This window comes from Phragmites australis, chromosome 3, assembly GCF_958298935.1.
Source record: "Phragmites australis chromosome 3, lpPhrAust1.1, whole genome shotgun sequence".
Taxonomy (NCBI): Eukaryota; Viridiplantae; Streptophyta; class Magnoliopsida; order Poales; family Poaceae; genus Phragmites; species Phragmites australis.
The window spans coordinates 42,238,578-42,262,360 of record NC_084923.1 but is presented as its reverse complement, the minus strand read 5'-3'; the positions used below and the strand labels follow the sequence as shown (position 1 = coordinate 42,262,360).

At 42.7% G+C, this 23,783-nt stretch overlaps 1 protein-coding gene across 1 annotated transcript; it reads left to right on the top strand.

Annotated features, from left to right (window-relative positions):
• Positions 1-1,623: 1,623 nt before the first annotated feature.
• Positions 1,624-18,151, top strand: LOC133913165 (vacuolar sorting protein 39-like). Its single transcript, XM_062356232.1, has 13 exons — positions 1,624-2,191; positions 3,432-3,643; positions 4,178-4,309; positions 4,390-4,533; positions 7,525-7,637; positions 8,665-9,085; positions 10,332-10,661; positions 11,266-11,487; positions 11,652-11,894; positions 11,994-12,422; positions 16,086-16,184; positions 16,614-16,830; positions 17,504-18,151. Exons 1-12 carry the CDS (start codon positions 1,750-1,752, stop codon positions 16,812-16,814), a joined length of 2,988 nt encoding a protein of 995 aa, XP_062212216.1. The 5' UTR covers positions 1,624-1,749; the 3' UTR covers positions 16,815-16,830; positions 17,504-18,151.
• Positions 18,152-23,783: the final 5,632 nt, after the last annotated feature.

The following is a 23,783-nucleotide window of genomic DNA, read 5'->3' as shown; positions in this document are numbered from 1 at the left end:
AATCTGTTGTTCATTGAAGAATTTGTATTCTCATAATTTTGTTTACGTAGTGTTGATTGCATCACTTTTGTGTACATGGAATTGTGGAAATTCAGCACTAAGTAGGTTAATGAGCTCTGTCTAGATGACATTAAGATGAGTCAAGTTTAAATTGTCAATGATTTATTTGTTCAATGAGCACAACATTGTAGATGCAAGTACAACTAAGAACCACTATAGTCAGTTTAGTTCTGCAACTATATTTTTTTTATAAACCATTTCTGCTATATTGATGAAGTATTTTTTGAAGTAGTTCTTATGTTCTTTCCATCTTTGTACCTAGGGAGTTTCCTATCGACGTGGGCGTCTATAAAATGTTGTCAAATATGGTTTTATCAGTTATACAGAATCGAAAAAGCACCAAAATGGATCAAAAACATCATAAATAGTTAGGGATTTCTTATAAATTTAAATCTTTGTTCTTGTCCAACTCAAAAATATTCTTGTCTCAAACTTGTTTAGGGTTGAGTTGTTTTGGAGATAGGAGAGCCTAGTGGAGCAATAGACGAGTTCAGCTTCGGTTTGGATGAGTAGCGTCTCTCAGTTTTATGAAGGTTCTGTGTTGGTCCCGCATTTTAGTCTCATTTTGTTACCGATCCGGTTCTTCATACATGTTTTTGGTGATTTTGTATGCCATTACTGCATTTTTGCTGCCTTTGATCGAGCATTTCTGGGTAACATGTCTATCTTCTGTCACACTATTTATGTATCTCTCTCATTGTATCTTTTTTCTCTTTTTATTCATCTCTCTATTTGTCTTTATTTTGTCATATATCTTCCTATTTTTATGTCTCTCATTCCTTCTCTACTTCTATTTCGTACATATTCATCTCTTTCTCTCAGTATATCTCTCTATTTTTGTGTATAACTACTATTTATTTTTCTAACTCTTTATTTATATATAGCACTCTCTCTGTGTGTATCTCTATCTTTCTCCATATATCTCTCTCTCCCCCTTTCTCTCGGTGTCTGTCTATCTCTGCCTCTATTTCTCTCTTTTATATATATATAGGTATCTATCTATCTCTTTGTGTCTACCTGCTTCTATTTACGAATGTACCTATAGCTATTTCTCTCTTTGCCCCCTCTCTCTCATGTGTCTCTGTCTCTCCATCTCTTTCTCTCTCTGTCTATTTTTTCTATTTATATATGTAGTTGTCTTTTTGTGTACGTGTATTATATGCGATTGTTACAAGGTTGCTCACCGTATATTTGTTCTTTTTTAGCATGGCATTTTTGAACTCCAATTGGGAAAGAGGTAGCTAATTGTTGAAGTCTGATGCAAACTAGTACGAGGATAAACTTTTTTTTATTGGTGATATGTCTTATAAAATAAGTTCTTTATTCTATTTCAAGGTAATACTACTGTTGACGAGTGTGTAGGGTTGTAATTGTTAGGCCTATAGTCCTGATTTAAGACCTGTTTGATTAGTTATGGGTCTCTATAGTTTGGGAACGATTTCAGGTTTTCGACTTTGTTTATTGGATCCGTTTTATTTGTTCAGTTTTATTTGTAGGTTTATGAGCGGTTTATTTTAACTAAAAACAAACAACTAATATAATAACAGTTCATTGGCTCAAAATCTGACACTATCTCGCCTTCGTGAATCGTGACGCCGCTTCCACCTCCGATTCGAAGCCATCCTCCTCCTCCGCCGGACGACCATCTAACACCGCCGTGGAGGGCCCGCGCGACCGTGCCCGCCGGCCATGGTGCACAGCGCGTACGATGCCGTCGAGCTGGTGGCCGGCGTGCCGGGCCGCATCGAGGCCGTCGCCTCCCACGCTGGGAAGCTCCTCGTCGCGGCCTGCGACAACGAGGGCTTCCTCCGCAACTCCGACTGCACCCTGCGCATCTACTCCGCCCCGTCCACCGCCGACGGCGGCGAGATCCGGCGGGACGGGTCCTACGCGCTCGAGCGGCAGGAGCCGCGGTTCTGGCGACGCCCGCCCTTAGCGATGGAGGTCAGCGCCAGCCGCGACCTCCTGCTCTCGCTCTCCGAGTGGATCGCGCTCCACCGCCTCCCCGGGCTCGAGACCGTCGCCGTCGTCTCCCCCAAGACCAAGGGCGCCAACGTCTTTGCCTGGGACGATCGGCGGGGCCTCCTCGCCGTCGGCCGACAGAAGCGTCTCACCGTCTTCCGCCTCGACAGTGAGAATTCAGTTGCATTGACTATTTGCTTGATGTGATTGGACTATTTTTACTTTGGCCATAGGTTGACCATCTGATCGATTGGTGTTTCAGTGGAGCTGGAGATTACCTATTGGTAGGGCTCGAATTGGGGTTGGGGAATGAGAATTTCAGATCGATCTGTGTTTGGTGGGGAAATTGGCATGTAACTGCTAGTCTGCTAGTCTGGTGGATAAGCAACTAGTTGCATTTTCAGGGATGCAACATCATGGGAGTTTAATTAGTGAGTCTGTTTAAGTAGGAAGCCTTTAGTGAAGAGTTCTGAACTTTACCCCTATTGATCATATTTAGGGCATGTTTGGTTTGTTAACAAATTTTTCCTACTTTGCCTTCCCAAAGTTTGGTATCACCAAATTTTTGGTCACCAATTTGGCAGCCCCTGAGTTGACCAAACTTTGGCAAGGAAATGAACTAACATTGCAAGGGCAAAGGGAATCTTACCAAAGTTTTGTAACAAACCAAATGCTAGTCATATTTGGTCAACGCTACCAAATTTTTGTAAGGTAAGCATTGGCAAAGATTGGCTACTAACTAAACACACCCTTAGTCACCGGGAATGTACCATGGTAGTTAGTAACCTTTTTATGTTTAGCCACATGCTGGGCACATTACAATTTTTGTATTAGGACAACCCTGGCATATTGTTGTTAAAGATTGAGTTGTTTTAGTTTAATGGTGGTGATATTGTCATTGTTTAGCCTATACTAGTTATACCATGAGATGTAATGTCCTTATTCCACCTTAATAAAATGTGTACCTTGTACTAGGATTATTTTGTAATATTGAGAAAACACAATATTTATTATTTTCTGTGGAAATTCATTTCTTTTGAAACTTTTTTCTTGCTGGCTGAGTTTGCAATTGTATCCACGTGTGAAATTTAAAAAAGTTTCTGATGTTGTACATGTTCTTTTGTTGAAATTCATTGCAGGAAAAATAGTCTGTAAAAAAAAGTGCAGGATAGAGAAGAATACATATGTTTGCCAGCATTCGATGCATGATATAAGAGTAGAGGCTGCCTTGTTCCTAGGGCCTGTAAATGTTGATTCTCATATAGGACCTATTAACCGATTTGTGTAGGCTTGTATGTCAAATAAGGGTTGCGACAAAGATTAGAAATGTTTTAGAGTGGTCCATGAGAATAGCATATTTAAACGATATAATTTTGAATGGGTGAGCCACCTCTATTTCTGTTTGTCAGGTGGGCGAGAATTTGTTGAGGTGAAGGAATTTGGTATACCAGATGTGGTGAAATCTATGGCCTGGTGTGGCGACAACATATGTCTTGGGATTAGGAGGGAGTATACAATAATAAACAGCATGACTGGGGCACTAACAGAAGTGTTTTCTTCTGGGAGGATTGCTCCTCCTTTAGTTGTGCCTCTCCCTACTGGGGAGCTCCTTCTCGGAAAGGTATAAGACATTTTGTTCATGATATTATTTCTAGGTTCTAGTTGATTTACCATTTCATGATTGTGTTTGGCAGTTGGATCTTGGATGGCGGTGTTTTTTTTATGTTCTTTGGTTCGAAAGTGACAATATTCTATGCTGTATAAGAAGAGTGTGACAGTTGTTCTAATATGACTTATTTTCATTTTTTATAAGTTGATAATAAGAGAATCTTATCATCTGAAATACTGAAATGTTCCTGTCACAATTGATGAGAAGACTCTTAATTTTCATGCTAGCACTGATATAACACTGCCACCAGTTAGAATGCATGCCGTGCTGGTTATTTTGTTATCGGAATAACATGGTTTAGTTCAGACTCCAGAGCATGCTTTCCAAAGTGAACATCACAATAATGATACTGATTGAAATGCTTTTTAGCAGAGTGTCTCTTGAAGTCTTCCATATTAAAACACGTAATTAGTTTCTCTAAGAATATCTTTTATCAGTTTTCTTTAGTTTTACTCACATTTTGTAGTATTTTCTCTCCTTATTCAGGATAACATTGGTGTATTTGTTGATCAAAACGGGAAACTTATTCAAGATGGCAGGATAATTTGGTCTGACACACCTGCTTCTGTTGTTATACATAAACCATATGCTGTGGCACGCTTGCCACGGCATGTTGAGGTGAGTTTTTATTATCTTATATATTCCAACTGTAAGAATAATGTGGAAATAATAATTTTCATAACTTGGTATTCTTCCAGATACGGTCTCTTAGAGCCCCAAATGCATTGGTTCAGACAGTTGTCCTCCGCGATGTTCAAAAGCTTGTTCAAACTGACAACTGTATACTTGCTGCGCTATCTAACTCTGTTTATGGTTTGCTGCCTGTTCCTATTGGTGCCCAGGTATGCAATTTTTTGTTTATGAATTCTGATGAGCGTGTCAATATTTGTGATTGTGGCATATTTATCATTTAGTCCATCACAAGTCGCAGCACTCATCTGTTTCATGCTAGCTTTCAGTATAGGTTGAATGTAACAATGCAATAATGTTAGTAGGGCTGTAAGAAAAGCTCGAGGCTTGCGAGCTACTCTTTCTCAGCTTGCTCTAGGCTTGATTTGAGCTCAGCTCAAGCTCCAAACGTGCTGAGCTTGAACTTGAGCCTGAACCCGAGCTCGCGAGCCTAATGAGCTTGAATAGTGTGGTTAAAGCTTGAATTATAAAGTTTCAAGCTGAGCTCGAGCTTACTCAAGACTGACCTTTTATAAAAAGGTATGTTAATGTATTTTAAAATCCATAAGCTATATCCATGAATGTTTGACGGCATATGGAAATATGTATTTTTTTTATTGAACATCTAAGAGAGTTGCATGTCATATATTAAGAAGGAGAAATCGGTCCAATCGAAGACAACAGACACCAAAAAACACACACACAGAAGAAGAAACACAAGAGCAGATAAGAAAAGAAAGAACAAGACGACAAACTCACCCCAAACATAAAAAACCCAAAAAACTACCTAGCTAGAACAACATAGCACAAGACCAGGAACGACTAAACCAACTATCATGGCAATAGCCCGCACAGACCCTTGGCTCTTGCGATGCACCACAGACCGGCTTCGTCCCAAATCTCTCTCGAGACCAGCTGTACACTCGGAGCAACACCATTAAAAACGATGTCATTGCGGTGCTTCCATATCCAACATGACCCTAAGATCACCAAAGGATTAAATCTTTTACGTCTCGTCTTGTCAGTTGTCGTGCCACTCTTCGCCACAAAGACTAGAATTTTTCATCTTGTCGTTGCGGTACAACCGCTTGCAACCCGACCCTGGATAGCAATGAGTACCAAACTTGACGTAAGAACACACAACTGGTTAGAAGATGCTGGATCGTCTCTGTTTCCTGATCACAAAACGAACAGTGTTGCGGGTTGGGAGTCCTCGACGTTCAAGCCTATCAGCCGTCTAACACCGGTTATAGATGTTAAGCCAATTGAAGAACTTGGAACGCGAATATGCCCATGACTTCCACAAGCGCTTCCAGACCTCAGTCAATACTGCCGGTGAAGAACATACGATAGGCTGACTTGGTGGAGAAACGCCCAGATGCATCTGTCGTCCATTTGTGTGCATCCGTGGTGTTTGGCTACAGGTGTACCTCAGCGATGATATCCCAGAGTTGAAGATATTCAACAAGTGCCGCAACAGCCAACCCTCCTCTGATGTCCCGAACCCATTGGTTATGCAGTAGCACCTGACCGACAATATGTTGATCAACAGTCCTGCGAGAGACCAAAGAGACCACATGCGACGCAACGTAGGCCAGGGACTTGCCATGTAACCACCAATCCTTCCAAAACAAGGTGTTATCCATTGCCAACTTCCATCAGAGTAAGAATGGAGAATAAGGCTTTGGAATTGTTCTTCATCGACAGCTTGAAACCCGCCAAATGCTTGTTGGGTTGAGTTTTTGTAGCCAAAGCCATCACAGACACAACGCCCAACCGAGTGTCTCGAAGTCGTGAATCCCCAAACTGCCAAGTTCAATTGGCCTGCAGACCCGACACCAAGCAATCAAGTAGTGTCCTCCATTCACATTATCACGACCCTTCCGTAGGAAAGCTCGACAACACTTGTCAATGGCCTTGATCACCCATTTCAAGAACTCTAATGAAATAATCTGGTAAATGGGAATGGATGTAAGGACCGTGCACACCAGGATAGGACTACCGCCCAGGTGCATCAAAGCAGCTTTCCAACCGGGGAGCTTATCGGCAATCTTGTCAATTAGAGGCTGAAGTGCCGCCTTAGGGAGTCTCTTCACCGACAAGGGTATGCCAAGATACTGACAGGGGAACTAGGTGATTGCGCTTGTCATTGTCGGCATCGCTGAATATACAACATCGTTTTCATCCTGCCCATGTTGGATCAGGATAAGTGAGCTCTTCTGAATGTTGGTTCTCAGGCCCAACACATCCCCAAAGCACTTAAGGATCTCTATGTATGATATAATAGAACCTGACAAAGCAACTTGAGCTAAATATGATATGAAAGATTGAACAACCAAGGTTAACTGAGTGATGTTTGATAGAAGCAATTGAGTTTTATAATCCACTTCTAATTGGTATGACCGTATGCTATTGCTCTATATCTTCCTTATGGAATATAAGGTGGCCCCTAGAGTTTGGGCATCCTAGACCTTATCTGCAGAGCTTCATTAGACACCCTCTATGTTCATAACTGGTCCATAAAATACACTGTAAAAAAAACTCGACCATTGGGAGAAGACATCCCCTGGTTTTGTCTTAAGATAGGGGAGTACCGAACCCATTAGGGAGGTACTCACACGACCTGCGAGCACCCGTGTTCGAGCCCGGGTGGGCGGCCTCTCAACTGGAGGCTCTATCAGTCGAGCTATCGTTCGGTTCTCAATAAAATACATTGTTGCGCTCATGGAGTTTTAAAGGATTGTTAGTCGAGGAAAGCTGTTTCTCCTTTGTTACTTGACACATCTTGTTGTTGGTTGGGAACGAGAGAAATAACTCATTGTCCTAATATCATTGCAAAATTCTGAATAATATGCAGCGAAAATTAAAAGTAAACTTGAATGCTTTGATAATGATTCTTCTTCAAAATAAAGACCAACTGAATTATTTATAGAACCGTAGGATAGTAGTTATGTTCATACCCCTTATCTGTCACCAGGTCCGTTTCAAATTTTATCCAATAAGACCAGATTATAATGTGATGAGGCCTTCTACATTTCCACAGGAATGTTAGTACTTAGCTTGGAAATACAAGTAAACTTTAAATTATCCATCTTGATCATTTCAGGAGTTGTTTGCCCCCGTTGGTTGTTAAATGTACATCCTTTACATAATTTGCTCTACAGATAGTGCAATTGACCGCGTCAGGAGAATTCGAGGAGGCGCTAGCATTGTGTAACCTACTTCCTCCGGAGGATTCAAACTTACGAGCTGCAAAGGAAAGCTCAATACAGATAAGGTATGTTCAGGTTGTCCAATCTTTTACCACAATAATACTTGATTTTGAGCCTGTTGATATGAAAAGCAGAGTTTCTATGCCTATATGTTTGTTATTACATAACATGATTAAATATTCATACTGTTCCTCTCTAGTCAGGCTGTTGCAAGCACTTCAGAGCACAATACTATGCTTTTGTTGTGATTTGATCAGCGAAGACGTGAACTGAAATAAATCACATATACCTTATGGCGCACCTCATGTTTTTTCCCCGATACCCTTCTAATAGTATTAATATCTCTCGGACATGTATGTGGCATTGTTGAATTCATGAATGGATCAGCATGGAAATTTCGGGGCAAAATATGTTATTGTTAGATGTACAACAAAAATAGTGAATAATAAATTGTCGTGACAAGGGTTGATGTACACCAAGATCAGTAAATATACAATAATTGTAGCAGGTAAATAAATTGTTCTGACAAGTGTTGATGTACAACTTGTACATCAAAGTAAATAAAGTTGCCTATTGTTTAATTTTATTTGATTAGTTTTCAGCATTGGCTATGCATATCATGTTAAGCAGTCTGAATTTCATTTTGCTTTGATTCAATGATAGAAGTTTCACGAATATGTGGCTAATATATTATGCTAGATGTAGTTAATTTACTACAATTGGAATTTGAAGCTTTCATGCCGTCAAAAGAAAAATATGAAAGCTTTCCTATCTTGTTAAAAAAAAAGAAGCATCCGAAAGCTCTCTGGCAAAATAAATTTTGAAGTTTTTCATTCAGGTCAATGAATACCCTGCAAAATTGTGAATGAAGGATGTAGAATTAAAACATGGGGGGTGCTACAAAGGAAATTTCTCTTTAAGCTCAGTGGCCCTATCACCAAAACTTTATTGGCTCACCATTGAGTCTATAATTAAAGTGCATGCACTGAGCCTTCTAAATTGCTGCTCAAATTTTGTGTTCTCTTGTAATAATTTCATTTGATTCTGTGAACAAAACTAAATGACCACTTCCCTTTTGATTTTGTGAATTAGATATGGGCACTTTTTGTTCGATAGTGGGAGCTATGAGGAAGCAATGGAGCAGTTCTCAGATTCGCATGTGGATGTTACTTATGTGCTATCTTTATACCCTTCTATTGTTCTGCCTCAAACACACATTATAGGTGAACATGACAAGCTGCAAGACATGCCAGAATTAGCAAGGGAATCCTCTGATGTGACAGATGAGATGGAATCATACTCTATGCAACTTCATGAATCTGATGATAAATCTCCATTGGAGATAAAGAAAATGAGTCACAATGCTCTAATGGCCCTTGCGAAGTATTTGCAGAAGAAAAGAAGTGGAATAATAGAGAGAGCAACAGCTGAAGTAACAGATGAAGTGGTCTCTGGAGCTGTGCACCATAGCCTAATCTTATCTGAGCCATATAAGTTGAAGAAGCCAAACAAGGTACACACTGTTTCAAGTGCCTTCTTTTCCTTTTTGTTTCTAGTCTTTTAACTAACTACTGATGCCAGATGTGGAATTGCATGAAGCAGAAACTAATGTACATAATAGTATAATAAAGAAGGGCCTGAGTTTCTCCAACTTATCAAGAAGCAAATTAAAACTCTTATCCGGTTTGATTTTTTAGCCAATATCTCTTGTCATAGCACTCAGTCTGAATCCATGTTTGCTTTAACGCTATTTTCTTATTGTTCTTGGTACTATATAGCTTGCATTTTCTATAGCCAAATTCATTTTGGGTGTGTTTGGTTGCCCGCATGGGTTTTCGTAGAGCTGCAACGTATATCTTGGACGAGTAGAAGCAGGCTGAGCGGATGCAGTGACTTAGAAAAGAAGAGTGTTTGATTGTCTATATGGGTGAATACAATAACCCTACACATGTGGAAGCAATGACCATATGAAGGTGTTTGGTTGTCTGCATGGGCGGATGCAATGACCCTACACCTGAGACTAACGAGTGGATCCGTTGCAGCACTGTAGCAGATACAATACATCCACGGGATCAGGCTCTAGAGAGAAGCTCAATTCAGACGCATCCACCAAGTCAGGCTCCAACCGTATAATTGCATCCGCGGATGCAGGGAGGAACAATGTATGCAGACAACCAAACGACCTTCTCCGTGGGAATATATGCACGGACAGAACCAGGATGGCCCTGATGCGAGCAACCAAACACACCCTTTAGGATCCCTGGATAGGCATATATATTTTTTATAGGGAACCAAATGTCTCATTCCTAAGGCATCTGGCAGGCCTCTAGATTGATTTGTCAAACTCTATGGGTGTCTGAAATCAGTAGAAAATTATAGAAAGGAAGAAGGCAAGCATGTTTACGCTTCAATTTATCCAGGAGCTAAACTGGGACACTTCCTAGTGTTGCGCACACACGATAACCTAAGCTTTGATAAGTACTTAAGTTCCTGTCTAAGGCCATACTATTTTTATTCCTTTAAAGATGAGGTAAATGTGATTCCTTGGTTTGTTTGCATTATGGTGCCAAAGAAAATATGAGAATTGATTTCTTGTTAGGCTACCACTCTATTCAAAGTCTTTGCTTGGGCATTGTGTGTTTATTAGTGTGCATATCGCTACATCAATTGTACAGATAAATGCAAATGTAAGAGTTTATCTGTTAAGTACAAACAAACTAAATGCGATTTGTAATAATTCTACTGTGTTTTCATTTCAGAAGCGAGCCCAGACACATACAAGCTCTATTGCTAGAGAAATGGCAACTGTACTGGACACATCTCTGCTTCAAGCTCTTATTCTTACTGGGCAGTCATCAGGGGCAATAGAATTGTTGAAAGGACTTAATTATTCTGATTTGAAGATATGTGAAGAGTTTCTGAACGAGCGGAGCGAATATATGGTGTTACTTGAGCTCTACAAAAGCAATGAAATGCACCGTGAAGCTCTCCAGCTACTCAATCAGTTAGTTGAAGAATCAAAATCTAAGATGGAAAATACCGATTTTAATACAAAATTCAACCCTCAAATGATCATTGAGTATCTCAGGGTATTATTGCTTATTCTTTGTTTATATTTAGCTGATACTGTTCTTCACATACAAAAAACTGATGAAACCCATCCCAGTGCTGTTGGATCTTATATGCCTTGTTGCATGGTGTTCTATTTGTCCTCAGATGAACTGTGTCCACGAGCTAGATAATTTCGTGTAGAAATGCATCATTGTTTTTAGTAGGTTAACATATTAAATACGAAAACAATAGCAAGGTATTGGATTCAAAGTGCAATTCATGTTTATTAGAGTTGCACTTTTTGCATACTTTTATGTGGTTGAATACTGTTGCATGATGACTCATATTGATAGTCCAAATAGTTTATATGCTTTTGATATGATGTAGGATCATATGGAGTTGGTTATTGCTTATGTTATTATGCTGTTATGTCCTGTTTCATGCACTTACTGGCCTCCGAGAATTGCTTGTTCATATTGAAGAAAGTTGTTGCACCATGGTGGTTTTCTATTGTATTGTTTGATATGTTGTTCAAGGTTGTCATTTGGACTTTGCCTCGATACTATGAGTATAATATCCTCCTTGTCAAATTGTTTTGTGTTTCTATGGCTGATTTGAAATTCTGTGCATTTTCTTTTGCAGCCCCTTTGTACATCTGACCCAATGCTGGTTTTAGAGTCTTCCTTGTATGTCCTTGATCGCAACCCGTCAGACACAATTGAGCTCTTTTTATCTGAAAATGTTCCGGCAGATTTGGTAAATTCATATCTGAAGCAGCATGCTCCAAAGTTGCAGTCAACTTACCTAGAATTGATGCTTTCAATGAGTGAAACTGGGATCAATCCTAATCTTCAAAATGAGCTGGTATGTACACTCTCAATTGTTACTTCGTTAGTATGTATTCATATCCAATCAATTCATTTTATGCTGCCTAGATGATTTTATTTCCATAAACTGTTCCTATGAAGTTCACAGTAAATAGTAAATGAACTTCTGATCTTCTGATATTTGAACCTTTTGTTCTGAAGGTGCAACTGTACCTTTCTGAAGTTCTTGACTGGTACAAGATTCTGAAGGAAGAGGGAAACTGGACTGAGAAAACATACTCCCCAACACGGAAGAAGTTAATATCTACATTAGAGAATAATTCAGGTTACAATACAGACTTACTTCTCAAGCGTCTTCCCCAGGATGCTCTTTTTGAAGAGCGTGCTATATTTTGTGGGAAAATAAATCAACACCTCCGTGCACTATCTCTCTATGTTCACAAGGTACCATTGCTCTGTGATGCGCCTTTGGTCCATTGTTTTTTTGGTTAGGTATTAGGTTATATGACTTCTATCCGGACTAAATTGTGCTCTACTTTGCAGCTCCAGATGCCAGAGCGAGCAGTTGCATATTGTGACCGTGTTTATGAGGAAGGCTCACAGCAACTATCCAAGTCAAATATTTATTTTAATCTTCTACAAATTTATCTGAACCCAAGAAAAGCTGAAAAGGAATTTGAGCAGAAAATTATTCCAGTGGCATCACAGTTCCCTGGGATTCAAAAGGTTAGCTCTGCTACTAAGGTCAGGGTGGGGCGTACAGGTAAAAAGGTTGTTGAGATTGAAGGGGCTGACGACATTCGCTTTAGCCCCAGTGGGACTGATAGTGGCCGAAGTGATGGTGATGGAGACGATGTAAGTGATGGAGGCTTGATAATGTTGAATGAAGCACTTGAATTATTAAGCCAACGGTGGGACAGAATTAATGGTGCTCAGGCTCTTAGGTTATTACCAAGACACACAAAACTCCAGGTAAATCTTTTTATATACTGTGGATATATCTTTTCATCTGGCCTAGTTCTATGCCAGGCCACTCCCACTATCGTATCATGATGTTATGATTGAAAGGCTACAAAAGAGAAGATGGATTTTTGTGTCAATGTTGCTGAGTATGCAACATTCCCTCAAAAAGGCAATGTAGTTTCATGTGGATTGAGGGCAAGTAGCAAAGATATTGCATTACCTGAACATTCATGTGAATATATTGTGCACGCTGGGATGGACAAGGAATTCTCGTACTTCCTGTGTGTAGGAATAAACAAGCTGTTATAGACTTCACCATTTCCATTTTGAAGTTTACTAAGAAGGATGTAATATTCTCAAATCTGTTGTTTGTGATGCTTTATTGTTATACATTCAAACACTTGGAAGAAACATAGTTATGCTGTTATGTGGGGCCGGCAGTATGGCCACCGCAACAAGAAGGAAGAGGCGGCGGTAGCAGCAGCAGATCAAGACTTGCCATATAATTAGGAGATATAGTTGGTAGGAGTTGGATTGGATTCGGTTAGGAGATAAGTTTGATTTGGTTTCCAATTCAATTGGAGATAAGTTTGGTAAGTTAGGATTTAGAGTCGGTTTAGTATTGTAATTTCCTCTCTCTATATAAAGGGGCAGCCGTACATCCTCCTCTAATATTCTAAGTCACCCCAATCTATAGTCTAATTCCTCCCCTAGCAGCTGATGCTGCCCGACTATTCTTTCGACGGATGTTTATCCCTGTTATGATCCTATGATCATAACATATGGTATCAGGATATATTACGCCAATCACTCAGTGCCCCATGTTGCTAATGATAGAGGCTCCTTTTGGTGGAGAGACATCTTCAAATTTACTGACCACTTTCGGGGCATTTCACGATGTAGCCTTGGCAAAGGACAATCTGCGCTACTTTGGTTGGATCTTTGGGATGATGACTTGCTTAAGGATCAGTTGACTAGGTTATTTTCCTTTGTCAAAAATGAGCATGTCTCAGTGGCGGCCTTTAGAGAAGACATGTCAATTCACAGGCACTTTCATATTCCTATTTCAAAACAGACCTTCCAGGAGCTCACAGTGTTGCACACAAAGCTAAACCAATTCCAGAATCGATCAGACCAAGACGATGAATGACACTATATCTGGGGCAATGGAGCATACATAGCAAAGAAATTCTACAACTACCCTTTTAGAAACATTCAACCTCAACCCCCCTTCAGATGGCTTTGGAAGGTTGCATGTAGCAGGAAACTCAAGGTGTTTACATGGCTACTCTTAATGGATAGATTGAACACAAGGAACATTATAAAAAGGAAGTGACTTAAGATTGAGGGCAATAACTACAATTGTGTCCTATGCTATAGTAACATTGAAGAAACTGCCTTCCATCTCTTCTTTGCTTGCCCTTTTGCGGCTAACTGCTAATCCTCTATCCAGATGCGTTGGGATCTCAATCTTTAATTCTTCATGATGATGCAGAAGACTGTAAAAGATTCACAGAAGCCTTTCTTTATGGAGACCTTCATTATCGCTACATGGAACATTTGGAAGTAGAGAAACAACCTCATTTTTAGAAATGTTAGACCTTCCCTCCTCGGGTGGAAGGATTGCTTCAATTCTGAATTTCTTTTACAGTTATATAGGGTTCATGAGCCTTTGAAATCGTTGGTGCCATTTTGGCTCTCCTCTCTTGTATAGTTCCCTCCTCTCTTTCCCTTCTGTTCTCATTTCCTGTACAATTTTCTTTTTGTGTTCTTTATAATATATTTATACCAGTGGGGGTTTCCCCTGCTATTTTCCTTTCAAAACATATGGTATCAGGATCAGACCTTCATGTGACCTCCACCATGCCTAGTTCAAGCGACAAGGTCACTCCAGCTGACCAGGCTACCTTGGACGTCATCTTGCAAAAGCTAACGAAGTTGGATCGTCTCGATGCCCTGGAAGCTACGCCGCGCGACATCAACCATCAGGAGCAGGCACACCACATCGCCTTCACATGCCTGGAGGCACAACACGATTCGTCCTCGTCCACACTCACGCCAGCGGTTGGTGACGGCCTGCTGCTCAACCCGCATGTCGACAGGCATCCTAACGGGCACACTGGCGGGCTAAGACTAGACGATCGCTCCACAGATCGTCTTCCTCACTTGCACAAGCTTGACTTTTCCAAGTATGATGGGAAGACCGGCCCTCCTGTTGTACCTTAACAAGTGCAAGCAGTTCTTCCAGGGAGTGCGCACCAACGAGGAGGACAAGGTTTGGTGGGCGTCTTTCCACCTGGCCGACTAGTTTTAGTAGTGGTACATGCGCATCGAATGAGGGGAAGGCACACCGTCGTGGACTTTCTTCACCGACCTGATCAACCTGAGGTTTGGGCCACCTCTACGCACCAACTCACTGGGCGAACGCGCCTTTGAGTGCCGGGAACAGGTGGTGATGGCGAGTGGCCGTGTGCTCCACGTCGCGTTCCTCCCATCGCTTTCATCCCCATCGACGTCCAACGCTAAGTACACGTCTGTATTCGTCACACCAGCTGCGGGACAACTGGCGACGTCCGAGACAACAATTGGCCACAACTATTGTCACTAACCGCATGGTCAAGTTGTTGTCGCTGGCCGAGATGGAGGACAGCTGAGTTACATGGCCGGAGTGGCCAGACCGGTGAGCCCTTAGCTCGCCACCTACGACGGGTGTGATTTCCAGGCGGCGCTGTCCGCCGTGGTTCGGTAGCTAGAGAACACAATCATTGCAAGGTTGCGCTCGCGTGGCACGTTCTGGGCGCAACACCATGATGCAAGCCTACGCACAAAACCACCGACACCGCGATGCGGTCGAGGTCTACATCTGCATGCTCAGGTGCCCCATGCTCCCTTGGAGCAGCCTCTCCTACGGCAATCGGTTCCTGTTCCTGCTCAAGGCTTGCGGTGGCCTGGCGGGGCTAGAGCTAGGCATATCGGTGCCCGCGCACGTGATGAGCTGTGGCTGCAAATTCAACGATGGGCTCCTGGACGAAGGCGTGTGCTACTTCGACTGCATGAAGGATGTCTACGATGTCGAACTCGGCATCAAGCACTATGCCGGCTCGAGGACGAGCTACTCGTTGAGGGGGGAGAGATGTTATGTGGGAACTGGCAGTATGACCGCCGCAACACGAAGGAAGGGGCGACAACAGTAGTAGAAGATCGAGACTTGCCATATAAGTAGGAGGCATAGTTGGTAGGAGTCGGATTGGATTCAGTTAGGAGATAAGTTTGATTTGGTTTTCAATTCTATAGGAGATAAGTTTGGTAAGTTAGGATTTGGAGGCAGTTTAGGATTGTAATTTTCCCTCTCTATATAAAGGGAAAGCCGCACGGAAATAAGCAAATGAGAATTAATCTAAGTCTCCCCAAATATTATAAGCCACCCAATCTCTGGTCTAATCCCTCCCCTAGTAGCAGCTGCTGCCTGGCTATCCTCCCGGCGAATGTTTATCCCCGTTATGATCTTAAGATCATAACATATGCACTATGCCCTTTTAGAAAAGAATACAACTATGCAGCTTCTAGGATGCCTATGCTCCAGAATTGGTTACTTCAGCTGTTTAATTTCATCTTTTAGAATGCCCATTGGCCAAATCTGAGGTTCTAATTATCTGATTTGAACACTTGCAGGATTTGGTGTCGTTTCTTGAGCCACTATTGTGCAACTCTAGTGAACATCTACGCAATTATTTGGTTATCAAAAACTTGATTTTCCGAGCAAACTTGCAGGTTGGCTTGATGTTGTGTTCTCGTTTTGCTGTTGTCCCCTTGCTGTCAATATTTATTTCTAGCTTTATTCTATAATGATGCTAGGTTTTGGGATTATCCTAAGGAAATCCCACTACATTCTTTAATTCACTTATATTATTTTGCAGCTGTGCTCCCTTATCTAATATCCTTCCACTCTAGTATGCATCTCCAGGACTTATTAATATAATGAGACATTAGTCTTCTTTGCACTGTTAAACAGAAAATGCCCATTACTTTGCTAAACTGGCAAAATTCTTACAAATGTACTGTCTCATCATGTATGCCATTGTAGTATTGTGATGTGCTCTTGACCTTCTTAACAGTTTTGTGACAGCTGTTACCAAATAACTTGTGTAGTGCAACGACTGAACTTTTTGCCTGTTTCTCACAATTGTCTCAATGTGTCAGGTAAAGGAGGATCTGTATAAGCGACGTCAGGCTATTGTCAAGATAGATGGAGATAGCATGTGCTCTCTTTGCCATAAGCGCATTGCAAATAGTGCTTTCGCAATTTATCCAAATGGACAGACATTGGTGCATTTTGTGTGCTTTAGAGAATCGCAGCAGATTAAGGCTGTTAAAGGAGCAAACTCTGTGAAACGTAGATAATATGGCCATGCTCCAGGTATACATTCGCACTATACGTTGATAGATCAATGTTATGCTGGTAGTGCATGAGTTGAATATGACAACTGTGTTTCCCCTAACAATTGTAAAGGTCTGAAACATCATACACTCCTTTTTATGTACCATCATCATTTCCGTTTTCCTGCCCCGTGACCCTTGTATTGGCATATTGCCATTGGAATTGCACATTGTCAGTTTGTTACTCCTTGAATATCTTGCTATCTCTAACCCCGTCTACCACTACCTCATAATGGACAATTAAGTTACATCCATTCCCCTGATCTGGGCTTGTTTCCTTCCTAAGCATGATTGCCTTGCCCATGATATCTTGTGTTATGAGCTTGCCAGTTGCCACTTTCATCATTATTATTTGTTATTAGCAGTTTAACACTACTTTCTAACACATGAACTTCCCTGATGGAGTATGAATTACCATTGTTCGGTGGACAATGTACGCATGGATGCTACTTTTTTTGTATGCTAATTTTAAAGCTGCATTTGTTTGCTTCTGTAAGAATAATATATACTAGCCAGTAATTGTTCTGATCTTACTCCCATTCATCCATCACTTTTAATCTTACAATATAGCTTTCCTATCTATTACGAAGTTTAAGGATTAAAATTTCTGGTCACTTGATACTGTTGATTAATATTGACATTTCGCACGACAGGTCAGTGTCAACCATCTGTAATGCAAGGCTCACACATCTGGGCAAAGGCAAGCCAACCAGCTTGCAAATTTTGGGTTATGCTTGGAACAAAGCTGTTCTGACCGTCCCTTCCATTTTTGGCTGCTTACTCCAGCTGTCCAGCTTTGCCAGTACGCTTTGATGGATGGATGTGCAGTGGTAATTTATGGCACGATGTTTTTGGTTGAATCTCGTACCCTCTTCATCGCATCAACATTTTATTGATGCGAGCTTATGGAAATCCTGTTGGTGGCCTTCGTTGTATTTGAGTGTACTGCTTCAGAAGTTTTGAAGTGATCTTCAATATCTTCGGAGCCTTGGTGTATTAGTGTGGGTGTGCCTTCTCGCTCTCTTCTATTTTCAGTCCAGAGAGCGCACCGGAAAACTGTATAATGTAGATGAAAATGTTGTAAAGTTTAAGTGATGTGATGGCCGTGTTTATAGTGTTCCAACATGTGTTAGCTGTGATGTAAATAGGAGGCAGCTCTATCTTCTTGTTAGCGTCGCGTTTTGAAATTTTGAAGGACTGCAAGATGTGTGATATAGGGCATGCCTCATTATAATGAAAAAGAACACGAACAATCGGTGTGATTGAGCAAGGATCGATCTTGCCGTTGAACATGTTGCTAACGCCACAGCCCACAGCTGCATTTTCACTTGAGCTTGCCTCAAGATGACAATTGTCAATTGATGCGAGCTGCTAGCCCCCACTTGTTAGTTCAAGGCATGTCACTTGTGTGAAATTTTGCTTTGCTGCCTGCCGAATGCTGAATTATATTGCAAACAGAGATGCCGATGCCTTCTGCGGGTCAAAATTATGGGACTTGGATGAATCAAGGATACGAGCACGAGAGACCCTTGCGTCGCCCTTGACTGGCAACTTAGGGGGGTGACTCCTCCCTTTGATAGGGAAAAAAACCTGAGAACTAGGTCAGATCCGGTTATTGCTGTTGGCGGGGGCTAGCGACGGATTTGAAGCTGGGCCGTCGCGGTTGTGTTTCTTTCTTCCTTTTTTTATCTTTCCCCCACAGGTAGTCTTTCGTCATGGCTACTCCCGGCGTCCTCGTCTTCGGCCGGTCGGATCTTGGCCTCCTAGGGTCAGATCTGCCCTTTGAGCTTCAGTTTGGGTGACGCCGGTCCTGCCTGGCTGGCCTTTTTAGGGGGGGGGGGAGGGTGGCGGCCTTTGTGGCCCGGTGTGGGGGGCTTTAGGGTGCCGCTGCGTTGGTGGTCCTGCCCGCAACTCTGTCCCCTCGAGCAATCTTGTCTCGGCGACGTGCTGCTCTCCGGTGGCGTCGGTCGTCTAACCTCATCGGCGCCATGGGCACGTGCGCTACGCCATGGGGCGGGCGGCGTTGACGATAGCTTCTATTGCTGCCTCCTGCTGGACGCGCTCGCCCTTTATCTCGGCATCGTGAGGTCCGTGGCATTTGGCAGTTAGGCCGGCCTCCCCGGTTGCGGCTGCATGTCGCTGGCGCTGGCCCTGCTGCGCTGCTCCCTTGGCCTACCCACCCCCTTGGCCTGGGTGGTCCTCGGCTTCTCCCCTCCTTCGTGGGGGCGCCTGGTGGGGCTGCAAGATTTCCGGCTTTGGGGAATTATGAGATTGTTGCGGCTCATCTGCTGCCTTGTCGGGCTGAACGTGGCCTTGCTCGGCCTATGCCGCCCTGCACGGACTTGGGGGTGAAGGAGTCGCGGGCGAAAGCCTTGCCCGACTGCATGCTAGAGCCAGTGACATTGGCGTCCTTGGGGCGTCATTTCCTTCCTTAAGGCGTCACTGGAGCGACTACTCCTCCCTCGTGGCTACCCCAGGTGAAAACTCTAACCGGTTCTCCAGTTGAGCAACGGTGGCATCATCGTCGCTCCATTCCTGTGACGCCTGATCTTCTCCTCCCCTCCTTAATCTCGTCCTCTCTCTATCTCTCTCTGTTGTGTGGGACCCAGCCGTCAGCCGCTTCCTCTTCCCTGCCGCTTCCTCCTCCTCTCCCACCTGCCCGTCTGATTTCCGCTGAGTCCGCACGCATTCAAAACCGAATCATTGATGAGTAACGTTGCAAAAAGGAAACCGTCAACCCTCCATCAAGGCAAGATTATTGTGGCGAAGGAAATCGACTGGAGAAAAGGAAACCAAGCCCAATTTCTGCCCGCCTGCTTTAATGCTGCCAATCGATTCAATTCTCCCTCTCCTCTCTATAAAACCTCAATTGGTCCCTCGACCGAGCATCTTCGCACTCCACCCGCTCCCAATTTTGCAATCCTCGTCGAGTTTCCTCAAATCGTGAGCCCTAGCACCGTCGCCAAACCTTTTTGGACCCCGCCACCGTCGCCGAGTCACACAGAGCCTTCCCGACGTTGTTCGAGCCTCTGTTGGTGCTCTTCATCCGCACGTCGGCGTCCTTGACCGTTCGTCGTCAAGCTCCGACCTTCGCTCGCAACTCCGTAGGTCGTCGAAGCTCGTCGTTGAAGCCCCGTTGTCGCCGAGCCTTCCCAGTCTTCCCCGACGCCCGACAAGCCGTCAAACAGAGTCGCTGCACCCTCTGCTTCCTCTTCCGCCGCTCGTCGACGTCGTCCGACCACTGCAGCACCATCTCCGCCGTCTCCAGCCATCCTCCATCGCCTCGAGTCATCGTCGTCGTTGCCATCTCGCCGGAGAAGAGGTAGGCGCTCTCTCGATCGTTGGATCATCATTCTGCGGTGTAGATTAGAAGCAGCGTACCCCTTCGCGTTGGTTAATCCCAACCGTCCGATCCGAGATCAACGGCTCCGATTTAATGAATCTCGCGCCAAGTCAGCCTAGCCTAGTCAGCAGTTATGTGTGTGTCTCTGTCCGACGTGGCTAGTCCAGTTAGTGCTTTTTAGCCAAGTCAGTGGCCTAGTCAGCAGATGACGTTAGCAATTGCGCAATAATTCGATTTTCCCGTTAGAAAATAATTCACGATAATCCGGATATTCCAAAAATAGGTTTTCTTTAATAGAAAAATTCCAGAAAATAGAAAATAGTTTAGATAAATATTTATAAATGTTTTAGCTCTGTTTTTAATCTTGTAAATGATTATTTAATGTTTTTCTAGTCTAAAAATTATTGAAAAATATTAGAATAAATTTATAATTTGGAGAATGGTTTAGAAAATATATATTAATTATGATAATGTTTAGAAAAGAATTCTTTAATAGGATAAATGCTATAAATTTGTTTTTATGCATATAAAAATTAGCTTATTTCCAGAAAAATGCAAATAAATTCCATAAAATTGTTTTAATCATTTCTATGCTATAAAATGATTCTGCAAAATTATAAATAAATGTTTAGGCCTTTTAAAAATTAGGTTTAATTCCAGAAAATAGTTTTTAGTCGTTTAGAATTTCGTCTGGCCGTAGTTTTCGCTTCATTGCTCCGATTTGGGTGGTTCTTGCGCCCAAATCTTCTTGTTTTTGTGCCCTAGCTTGTTCCAGTGTTTGTTTTATGTGTTTGTTTTGTTTAGTGTCTATTCTTAGTGGTGCTTGTTTGCTCGCTTGTAGAGGAGTTTGTTCCGAAACCGTTCGAGAACATCCAGGATCAAGACTTCGGAGATTTCGAGCAACTCATCGGAGAAGGCAAGTGTCCTTGAACATTTTGCGCCTACTTTTATAAAGTTTTGTTTTACAAATTGCATGCTCGTCAACATGACATCCCATTGTTAGTGTTTACTAGTTTTTCCTCAATCTTCCTTGTAACCGTAGATGGGTTTTTCATGTTGGGTAGAATGTGCTTAGTTATGCTTACTCATGGGTAGCATAGTTGAATTATGTTAATATTGATGAACTTTGATAAAAGTGCTTAGCCTAAGATAGTAGGGTCTGGGTAAGTTGGCATATTGGTTGGCCTGTGGATGTGTTCCAGGCAGAATTGTGGGCTTTCGGATATTTAGTTATTACCCTGTTGATGGTTTGATGGCATATTATTGTGCCCATACCATATTAAACCGTTGACCCTCCATCAAGGAAACCATCGACCCTCCATCAAGGCAAGATTATTGTGCCCAGACCATATTAAGGATTGGTTCGTGGAGCGACCACCCATGAAAACAGTACAACCACAAGCCCGGTATGGGACGGGCCTAGCCCAGTAATTCACTTTTCTCTTAGCATTGTGAAGATCACTTGATGGTACGGGGACAAAAGGGTGTACTTTCTAGAACCGTAAGGCGCAAGAGGGGGCTTCTGGAGTGGAGGGTGTACTCCACTTATGTACGGCGGTGAAACCTTAGTGGGTCATCACGTGTTGAGAGAGGCGTTGGAAAGGCTTTGCAGTGGAATCCTGGCCGCACACTTCGAAAGTGTGTAAGTGTTTGATCGACACGGGCAAAAAGGAGGACATGTCTTGTGGGTAAAGTGTACGACCTCTACAAAGTGAAAACTGATATACAGCCGTGCTCACGGTCATGAGTGGCATGGACTCTTCACATGATTGGTCGGGTGGTTCTTCGGGTTGGTCTTGGGTTGGATTTTGGTGGATCACAGTGGTGGGAACTGTGATTCCAGTTAGCTTTGTTTAGAGGCGGTTGGAACCTTGGTTGTGGAGCAAGGTGGTGGGAACCTTGGCTCTTGCCTTAGAGAAATTATTCACATAGAAGTAGTTTGCCTTTACAATTGTTTACAAATAAAATAGCATTTATCCTAATAAACCTTTTGAGTTAAGCCTATATTGACTTTTGGCCCCCTATGTCATAGTTTTTTCCACATTTGTTGAGTATTCTATGTACTCACACTTGCTCTCTCCTCCATAATCATGTCGCGACTCAGAAGCTGAAGACTACGAGGACTTTCCTGAAGATGGAGCTGAGTTCTAGGCGGGCGGCTTTTCAGTCGACTTCCTGTGGAGTTTGGGTTTCGTGCTGAGTTTAATTTCCGCTGCTTTGTAATATGCTTTTAGACCCTTGGGGTTATTGATGTAATAAACTACGTTGTAATAATAGATATTGTGTCTGCTACTTGCTTATGACATCACTACGTGTATGTACCTTGATCATGGTATACATGTAGTTTACATTCGGTTTGGTCTTAAAATCGGGTGTAACACTTCCCGAAGGCGTCGTCTCGGATGGCCACCGCATTCTTTGGTGTCTGCCTATTTTTGTAGGTGTTGCCCCTACGTCCTCGGTCCGTGACGGCTCTTCTTGCTGAATTGATGCTTCACGACAGCAACTTGGTTTGATGTGTGCTCCTCTGAAGTGACATGCTGCCGGCCTGTGTGTCAGAGAGGTGCGGCATGGGAACAGGGCTCCGTCGACCGAGTGAGGGAGATGCGGCGTGGGAGCAGGGCTTCATCGATCAAGTTGTGAGGGATACGGTTATCTGACTAGTTAGCATGCGAGTTGAGTTGGGTTGGAGCTGTCTATCTATCAGGTTGTACCTTTTGGTATAGGGGTTTGTTTCGAGTTGAGGTCGTATTGTCGTGTCGGGGTTGTTTGTCGGTTTCTTCAAACCGTGCCGTTGTGTTTTTCGGGCCTGATTTTCCTTATAAACTAGATCAACTTGGCTATTTTTATATTTCTTCTTCTTAACGCAATGATACGTAGATCTCTCGCATATTCGAGAAAAAAAAATTATGGGACGTTGCTAGACGATATCTGCATCCAAATAAGAGCATGTGAGAGGGAGACGGCTACAATGTTGGCCATGTTTCGTAGACTAGCCGTTTTTTTCTCAACACTGGTTTTGGTTTGAGAAATGCAATCCTCAGACGGTTTTGATTCATCGACTTTGAATGACTGCCTATAATTTCGTCCAATTTCTTTTTTTTCCCGGACGGTGGTTCCCCCCCCCCCCCCCCCCCCGGAATATAGCGCAATTCCAATTTCTCTAACCCTAGCTGTATTCCATTACTCGCCTTTGATGCGTACGCCTCTCGTAGCACAGTGGTTACCTTATGCATGATTTCTAACGAACTTTAGAATTTGATGAGATCTACAGCGTACGTACGTACTACTTGTTAACATATACGACCTCCGTTTGAGAAATTCGTAGACATACAAACTAGCATTTGCTTGTCAATTGTTTTGAAGTTTTTCTTCTTGCAAGGTGACCACAACAGCTTAACAACCACGTATAGAATAGTTAAGAGCAACTATAGGTCTGTTTGGCACGTAAACAACACCACTGTCCCATCCCATGTTATGAACTAGAATTAGGGCTGTCTGAAATGCAGGGACTTCACATGAATTTCATAAGAAACCGTTTAACTGCCGCGTAAACGTGAAAAATTCCTGTGTCCCAAACGTGACCTTAA

Excerpts from the sequence above, each read along its gene's own strand:
- LOC133913165 (XM_062356232.1), top strand. The coding sequence starts at position 1,750 with ATGGTGCACAGCGCGTACGATGCCGTCGAGCTGGTGGCCGGCGTGCCG. Across the intron at positions 2,192-3,431 it reads CACCGTCTTCCGCCTCGACA|GTGGGCGAGAATTTGTTGAG; the intron begins GTGAGAATTCAG and ends TCTGTTTGTCAG. Across the intron at positions 3,644-4,177 it reads GGGAGCTCCTTCTCGGAAAG|GATAACATTGGTGTATTTGT; the intron begins GTATAAGACATT and ends CTCCTTATTCAG.